At 37.4% G+C, this 9413-nt stretch overlaps 1 protein-coding gene across 1 annotated transcript; it reads left to right on the top strand.

Moving 5' to 3' along the window:
- The first annotated feature begins 2289 nt into the window (after positions 1-2289).
- coq10a (coenzyme Q10A) lies at positions 2290-7918 on the top strand. The gene is made up of 5 exons (XM_008414459.2): positions 2290-2900; positions 4326-4475; positions 5187-5379; positions 5543-5644; positions 6557-7918. Exons 1-5 carry the CDS (start codon positions 2764-2766, stop codon positions 6722-6724), a joined length of 750 nt encoding a protein of 249 aa, XP_008412681.1. The 5' UTR covers positions 2290-2763; the 3' UTR covers positions 6725-7918.
- The last annotated feature ends 1495 nt before the right edge of the window (positions 7919-9413 follow it).

The following is a 9413-nucleotide window of genomic DNA, read 5'->3' as shown; positions in this document are numbered from 1 at the left end:
CGCCTACAGGCGTGGCGGTCCGCTTTCTGCTTTCCGGGGATGAAATGTCGACACCTAGTGGCGGTGAAGGATACACCATTCATACGCATGAGTAAACAATTATCCTGAAGGTCAAACGAGACCTTGGAGATTTTAGAGAACATAAAAGCCATAAGTGAAAGACTAAATTTTAAATGATCGCTTTTAATGCCAATGCCTTTGTTAATTTTATTGTTCAAGGACATTAAACAAACTAAAAATTAACAAAAAATACTCAACAGATAGATAATTTTGTTAATTATTTTGCAGATGATTCAAAAATGCAAGAGTGTCATCAGCTTAATTTAAAATAATTTAATTCATTTTATTAGAACAGTGCACATTGGCTTACCATTTCTCATGGCAGTGGAAATATGGAGGAATTAGCACAATAACTAATTTCCATCCTTTTTCCGACAGCATGCAAGCAGAAAAACCAAAGCACCTTACTATACAATTCACAAGATAGAACAGGTTTTTATTAAAAGACACAAAAACCTACAATTTATGTCACAGTAAGACTTCTGGTTTGTAAACAACTTCATTGTCCAAGTGCTATTTTCTGTTTTTTATTTTGTGCCATTTGGAGATAAATGAAAGTATATGTTGAAACTGTTTTATTCTTATTTTGTAATAGTCGTTTAATTGCATTTTTAAAATGTAGTTGTATAAGAATTTGCTGCGACAGACTGGCGACCTGTCCAGGGTGACCCCGCTTCTCGCCCAGAACGTCAGCTGGAGATAGGCACCAGCAACCCTCCCGACCCCACTAAGGGACAAGGGTGCAAGAAAATGGTTGGTTGGTTGGTTGGTTGGTTGGTTGGTTGGTTGGTTGGATGGATGGATGGATGGATGGATGGATGGATGGATGGTGGTTGGATGGATGGATGGATGGATGGATGGATGGATGGATGGATGGATGGATGGATGGATGNGGATGGATGGATGGATGGATGGATGGATGGATGGATGGATGGATGGATGGATGGATGGATGGATGGATGGATGGATGGATGGATGGATGGATGGACGGACGGACGGACGGATGGGTAAGAATTTGGACATAGCTTTATATATTTGTCTGCTCAATTGTGCTGTTTTTAAATATTAAATCAGGAGTTATAATCAAGCAGTTACTCAGTAATTATGTAGTTTTTTTACTAAATACTTTTGACTCTTGTCTTTATTGAGTTCCTGCTCCTCTGCAGCCATGGCTGTGACTTGCAGTTTATTATGTCTGTCTTGAGCTGACTTAGTAAGAAAACAAACTTTAATATGTATTTATTCAATATGTGTTTAAGATTTTATCCTTACAGCTTCTTGCTCACTAACTGTCGTAGAATTGCGTATCAACATTACATTTATATCAATCTTTTTTTCATTTAATTAGCCTCTTTCCAATTGCATGGAGTTAAAGTATTGTAACATAACATAAAATACCACAAATTATATGTGAAAATGTGTACAAAAACAAAAACTGGTTTAAGTAACACAAACAAGTAAAAACACATAATAATTATATAAATAAGACAAGTTTAGCAATCTACCAAAAAAGCAGGACAATTAACTATTTTATCACATGTAAATTTAACTAGTATAGAATAGAAATAACCTGTAAATGACAAAATATGTAGGTATATTTGTGCTTAAAAACAACAGCAGACTATTTACAAAATGTGAACAGTTAGCAGGTATGTAAACTCTCAACAGAGTCTAACTTCTGCTGGAAGGAATGTTCTATGAAAATGCTCCGGAAACAAAATATGTCCTCATAGTAAAATAAGTGAAAGTTTTTATTTCGAGACAAAAAGTTTTTTTTAAAGGTTTTGTTGGCTCTAGTGGCCTTTATTTGAAAGTAGTTTGACAGGAAAGAGGGTTATGTATTGCATGTACAGCATCCCATTTTAAGATAAAAAGAGGTCCATACCATTTAGAAAAGGATAAATAAATTTAATTATTAAGTAAAAAAAAAAAACAAAAAAAAAACATCCATCACAAAGCAGACAATTATTCCAATGTTGTTGTTTTTTGATACATCCAAGCAAATAAAACAATGCATTTGAGTAGAATTTTTTTTAATGCTTTAAAATGTATATTCTAAAGCATTCACATGTCTATATTTAGACCGAATATATTTAGACTGAATATATTGATTCTGGTTCTGCAAAAAGCTAAACATTGACCTGACTTGGAATAAATGTCCCTGGGTTTTCACCCCCTGTCCAGTAGGTGGCAGCATATTTTCCATGGACCGTTGGCTTACCCCTACCTACYTGCTGAAGTACGGAACAGTTTGTCCCGTCACCGGCGTTTTATTTAGCAGCAGAAGGTCGTCAGCAGCTGGACGTATTTTAACAACAAAAACATTTATATCAAGTCGGAAGCCGATGAAAGGATCTGAATTTAGTGCAGATTTTGTGCCGCAGACACAGGGTGATGTGTGTGTAAGTGAAAGTGAAAAAGGACGGCAACGCGGCCTCACGTCGCGTTTTATCGGGGCTGTTATGAAACCTCGTTAGCCATCGTTAGCCGACTACCGTCGTTTGTAGCCGCAGTTCGGTTGGGAGCTTTGAAAAGTGGCCGGGGACGCGGGCAGTTGGTTGTCAGTGTAGTTAACCGCTCTGACGTAGGAGACTGCGGACCGGAACTTTGATTCTCTCCGTTTCTGTTTGGACCTGAACCTGCCCGGAGCTCGGCTTCTCAGCGCCAGGATCATCGTTGTTCGGACGGAGAGTGGCTGATCTGATGGCAGCCACAGCCGGTGCCCGGAGGTTACCCATGGGTGTGCGGACGTTCAGTGACTTTCTCCAGATCGCCACTGTGGGCTCCCCTCGCTCCTGTCGTTCGGCTTTACAAAGAGGATGTTTGAGACAAAACATCAGGTAAGAAATCCTGCTGGATTTTTAGTCATGTTTAAATATTTGTTACCAATGTTTTATACTGACCCTACTGGCTAATCCGGTTTGACTAATATTATAATATTGTAACATCTGGAGTCTACAATAATATTTTCAGCGATTGTTCTGCCTTTTTCAAAGGGTTAAAATAAACGTTTTTGACTTGTAAAGGTCACTTTCAAACGAAACAATGTCCTAAAATCAAGATATTGTTTCCAGTTTGCTATTGAAACTTTAATCATGTGTTGACATCTTAAATCAGTTAACTTTTTGTTATGTATGTGACTGAAACTATTCAGCTATTTTTTTTATTAATTACCAGGTTCGTTAATCTTTAATTTACTCAATTACAATGTATCCTCATTGTGACCTTTAACGTCAGAGCCACTAAAAAAATAGGTCAAGTGCATCTAATTGGCCAAATATCTTGTTTACATCAGAATTTATGAAAATTCCATTAATCTACTTGGAGTATAAATGATCAAATTTGAATTTTATGACTTTTTTTTAATCCATTTTTTTCTAAACCTTTGACCTACTAATAACAATTTGAACCAGTTTAGATTTCTCTCTAGGAACTATATTAAGGTATAAAAAAGTAATAAACATTGTCTTTTCTATCCCTCCTCCCATTAGTATTTGAAGCAGACAATTTTATTCAGTGTATCAGAAATATTAATATAAAATGATTATATCATTTTACATAATTAAAGAGACCACACTGCAGAATATAGATAATCATATTAATTTAGAGATTTCCATAAGGCTGCTATGCAACGTATTCCTTGGCGGTGGGTAAAAAGCTCAAATTGATAAAACCGAAACTTTGCTCTATTTAAATAAGCCTTCCTGTTATCTGATAATTGTTGCTCTCTCTCATAGGTGTTTGAATAGCTTCTTGAATCTTTGTGCTTCCTCTAATTTCAGTTTTAAACACCTCACCTATTGTGCCAATGGCTAACTTTTTCTCGCCAGACGTGTTGTTCAAACTGTCGCCAGTTGATTTCTGTAGTCTAATAAAAGCCAGTTGGATTATCAGACTTCGATTAAGGTTTACCAGAAGGATCTCTTTTACTGTTATTTTTTTTTTGATCATTGGTCATAATTTCTCATAGGATATAAATTAGCCCGGTATTTGACTTAAAATATGTCACTGATCCGACTGAGTGTTTCTGTGTGGACAGTTCAGGTGTGAAACACATGAGAGTAACTGTCCTGTCAATCAATCAGATTTCAAAGGATGGCAAAGAATCCTCCAGTTTCTCTACATGTAAACACCAAACCCAGAAAATGCCAGCATTCTCCCAACCCTGACCTTTTATACCATTATGGCCAACCTCAATAGCTGGAAACTAGAACACAGGAGAGCTGTTTGGTTGGTTTGTATACCCATCTGCTTTCACCTTGTAGACACCTGTCTTCATGTGGCATTTTGATGACGAGAAGTCCCAAGGTGCTTTGCCTTCAAGAGTGGGACACGATGACGACTGTCCCCCAGAGCAGAAACTTCATCAGCCTCACCAACAAAAGGAAGGAGTACTCAGAGCGTCGAATACTTGGGTAATATTTCAGTATGACCTATTATTTATTGCTTAAAGCTGCAGTATTTAACTTTTATTTTTAAAAATTATATATTTTTTCTATATTTGTTTAAACTGTCACTCTTTTGTGACAGTATAGAATGAGACAGATAAAAATTTAACACCTCTGCTTCTCCCAGTGTTGACCAGAAACTGTGACTTGTTCCTCCGCCATTAACACGTTCACAGGGTTGATTGACAGCGTTACGTCCCTCCTCCTAGCTCTGATTGGTTGTTTACTAAACGGGCAAATAAATTAGTGCTGTAGAATTTATCTGGAAGAATTATTTTGGGTGAAGCTAAATGCGCTTAAACGTTTTCAAACTTCACAAAAATGCCACAGCACTAAGTGTAAAATTAACTCTGCTTTTATCGCGTTAACCAGTTAGTGGAGGTTTGCCAATCATTGAATGCTTCACATTGCAAATGCCCTTAAAAGCAGAGGTGAAGTGAGTGACTGTTATTGTTGGTTTGTGCTAACCACAACACTCTTCAGTGAGGAAGTTGTTACTGTGGAAATAGCAGCACAAGGAGGAGTTGAGGGAGAGCGATCTTTTCAGATTACCTTGTTTTACTGTAACAACATGAAAAAACTTAATTAAAAACATTTAATAAAAGCTCAAAGCTGCTCATAAAAGCTTTGAGCTTAAGAAAATATCACTTCTTAACCCTATAATTATTTCTTTCATAGTTTTTCCATGCAGGAAATGTATGATGTGGTGGCCAACGTCGACGACTACAAGCACTTTGTGCCTTGGTGTAAGAAGTCCCAGACCATCATGAAGAGGGCAGGTCACTCGAAAGCCCAGCTGGAAGTGGGATTCCCCCCCGTGGTGGAGAGATACACGTCCATGATCACTAGTGTCAGACCTCATCTAGTCAAAGTAAGGATTCACTGGTGGAGTAGCGTGAAATATTTAATCTAACACGCATTGATGCCGGTTTGTCTGTCTGCTAAAATGTGATAAGAAGTTAAAACGTCACTACAAACTCTTGCATCGTTTAGCTGTACTTCATGGTATTTCTAATGTTTTTGTCTTGCTTCAGGCTGTGTGTACAGATGGAAAACTGTTCAATCACTTGGAGACGATATGGCGCTTTAGTCCTGGCATTCCCGGTTACCCTCGCACCTGCACTGTAGACTTTTCTGTAGGTATTCACTGTAAAAAATGCTTCACTATCTTCTTTCCCAAAGTTGGTCAGAAAGATTTTTTTATTATAAATGTGGGGAAATGGTTTAGCAGCTGCTTTATCCTATGTAATTAGTGCAGATTTATTTTTTCATACCAGATCTGATTTGTGATTTTAATCCTTTTCTAAAAAGGAAATTTCAAATGACAATATTTTCAAAATGCTGCTTTAATATTAATAATTCCTTCTGAGTTGTACACCAGAGAATTAGGGCCAGGCTACGAAAGTCTTTGTTTAATTATAGTCATAATACTAGCTGAATAAAGATGCAGTTTTACCAGAAGAACGTCTTTAAAATTACAAGAAAAAAGTCGTCTGTCTGGTTCTCGTAAAATTGCTACTTCTAATGTTTCAACTTTATTCTTATAAGAAAAATGTAATTTAAAATTTTCCTAGAAACTGAATTTTGAGTTTTTATTTTGAGACGTAACCATCCAAATGAACAGAAATACTTAAATGTCAGTGTGTGTGTGCAATGAAGCCATAAGTTTCACTTTTTGATTCAAATTAGTGAAATAAATCAACGTTTTGATGGTGTCCTATTTTACAGTGATGCTCCTGTACTGTATAAAAATGAATAGAAAAATAAATAAAATGAAACCTGTTTCTTAGAGCAGTAGATCCCACTTGTTGCATGTTATACAGTTTAAGGGAATCCTGTTGGGAAAAAGTAGATGACTGGTTTATCATAGAACAGAACAATTGGAATAAAGGTTGCATCAAAGTGAAATGAGGTAAAGATTTGTATGACAGCCTCAGAGAGAGTTTTGCATCTTTATAACTTCAGTTTGAAACATTTTATCACTTGGTGAAACAAAACGAGGCATTATCTCTATAATGCGGTGTCTAACTCTTCTTCTTCTTTCCCAGATATCTTTTGAGTTTCGGTCCTTGCTACACTCCCAGCTAGCCACCATGTTCTTCGACGAAGTCGTAAAGCAGAACGTCGCCGCGTTCGAGCGGCGAGCCTGTAAGATGTACGGCCCAGAGACTCGAATCCCACGAGAGCTGATGTTTCACGAAGTGCATCAGACGTGATGTCGGCGGCCGCGCGCGTCCTTCCTCATTCGGCCTTAAACCACACCGACGTTCAACCCCTTTGCACTCTGACCCGCATGACCCGCCCTGCGTTCACCTGTATAGACACTGCAGCCGCAATGGACCCATAAATCCCACCTCAAGTTTTCTCTCCTTCGGTCTGTCAGCTCTCCGTCTACCTCCGGCTTAGTTTTTGTTGAGCAGAACCCACCATTGCACTAGCTTCATGCAGTTACAGCTGTATTTATGTTAACAGTAAATCATTAAAACAACATGTTACCAGTGTAACATTGACTTTTAATTTAAAACGACACCCTTTTTTCTTTTTTCTTCTTCCTGTGTACCTCATCTGTGCTTAAGTTTCATGCGCCCCAATGATCTGAGGAAACTGGACACATCATGAAAACCTCAGCTGATCACACTATATTCTATGAAAGCACATTTTTCTTTGCCTTTACTTTTGCCATTTGTCCCTCCTGCAAATGGAAATTTCAATATATTTATCAGAAAGTAGTGCTGTGGCTTCAAATTATTATGTTTTTAATTTATTTTGCAGTAGATGTTTGTTTTTTTTGGGAGGACGTATTAAAGGTGCCATGTTTTGGGGACATCATGCGTCGTCACTGTAACAGTATTAAAGTGAAATATGCTTCATTAGTAGCCGACTGCTGCCACAATTAAACGGGTTGGGGAAAATTCGCTTTCGCCTAGCTGCTGTGCTGTGAGGATTGTATCAGGACTTCGCCTCTTATTTTATATTATGCCTTATTTAAAAGTACTGCTGTACAAAACAACAGTTTAAGATGGTGGGAGTCAAACTTTGCACAGAATAACTGAATGAAGTCGTAGAAATGCTGGAGTGTACTGTAAAAGTGCTAATGAGAGAACAATTTTTAAAAGGAAAACTTCAACTATATTTGCCAAATTTTATTTTATAGAATCATATAAAAGTTAAAGGATGGAAAATTAAAATGCCATTTCACGTGATCACATCTTGTGGTGCTTTTTTTTTTTTTTAAATTGAAGTAAAATGACGCTAAAAATGAAATGTTGCACAGACAGAAAATGTTGTTTCCCTCGTTAGACAACTGTATTTTGTCCATCTTCTGGAGGTGATTAGGACCATGATATTTTATTTCATCTTCTTATTTTGAAACATGCTGGTGAGCTGTAGAATAAAACGCTGCAAAACCATTTATCGCCTGTGATTCAAATGCTTATTTTTGGTGTTCTGATGAATGAAGCTGATTAACAAAAAAGCAATTTACTAAATTTGCACTGAAGTATACAAACATGTCAGCCTGTTGAAAAGTCTCCATACACTGTAGGGCAAAAATATTTGCGATAATCAACTAATTTGGTAACTGAAAAATCATTGACTGGAGTATACAAACTCAAACAAAAAATTATATATACATTTAAGATTTAAAAAAATTAAATATGTTTTGTCCCAAACTTATGAAGTGGCAGTTTTAGCTTGGTCCTGGTTCAAATTTTGTAAAATAAAAATAACATCACTAATAAAAAAATAGATTTCCACAATGTATAGTCAAGAATTATATACTTTTGTTGTTAGTGGCATACACTAACAAAGTTCTATTATTGCATTTTAGGCAATACTATTTTTAATTTTCTAAAAATTGAACTGTTATATTTGTATTTTTATTTGCGTTGTTAAATATTGAACACAAAATGCTGAAGTGGTGAAATGGAAAAAAAAAGTTTTTTATCCGATTACTTGATTAATCGTCAGAATAATACATTGAATATTCAAATACTAAAATAATTGCTAGCTGCAGCCCTAATATACTATGATTGCAGTCAATAATTGATAAGGAGCCGTTCTGCAGGAAACAGATTTTTCACAACAGTGTCTGGTCAGTCCTTTTTTCTCTTTAGCCCCAGTAAGATGCTTTTTTCAAGAGTGCTTTTTTCAGTTCAAGAGTGGCTCAAGAAAATTAGCGACACAATTGTTACTCACAGGGTTTTTGTAGGTTTAACTCAAATTTAAGACTTTTTAAGACAATTCTTAATTAAATTTAAGATCTACCACAGAAATTTACGAACTTCGTCCATCCAACTGGCGATAGAATTGCACTTCCCCATAATAGACCCAAACTAGCTAGCTAGCGGTAGCCTCGACCGACGTCTGGAGTGCGACTCGAGCTTTTGCCAGACAGAAAAGTCCGGCGGGAAAAAAATTACATAGAATAAACGAGGTTAAGGTGTCCCGTCAAGACGAGATCCCAACTTGGGAGTGATCAACATAGTTTTAAAATTAATTTAAATTTAGATTAAGACTTTTTTAGACTGCACGGACGCCATGAACTAATGTATCACAATCATAGATGAGATCACAATAATTTGAAGGCTGCACTGGTTCTTATGGATTGTGCGCCATTTCTTTCCAGTAACATCTTTGGACAGATCCCTCAAGCAACAAAATTATTTAGCAATGAGGACCTTTTGTCCAAAGACCCCTTATGATGAACACAAACTTTGGACTTCGTTTTCCCTCGCCCGGACGCGGGTCACCGGGGCCCCAATCTGGAGCCAGGCCTGGAGGTGGGGCACGATGGCGAGCGCCTGGTGGCCGGGCTTTTACCCACGGAGCCCGGCTGGGCTCAGCCCGAAGAGGAGACGTGGGTCCCCCTTCCGATGGGCTCACCACCTGTCCGAGGGGCCAAAG

Source organism: Poecilia reticulata, linkage group LG7 (genome assembly GCF_000633615.1).
Source record: "Poecilia reticulata strain Guanapo linkage group LG7, Guppy_female_1.0+MT, whole genome shotgun sequence".
Taxonomy (NCBI): domain Eukaryota; kingdom Metazoa; phylum Chordata; class Actinopteri; order Cyprinodontiformes; family Poeciliidae; genus Poecilia; species Poecilia reticulata.
This window is presented reverse-complemented; position numbering and strand designations above follow the sequence as displayed.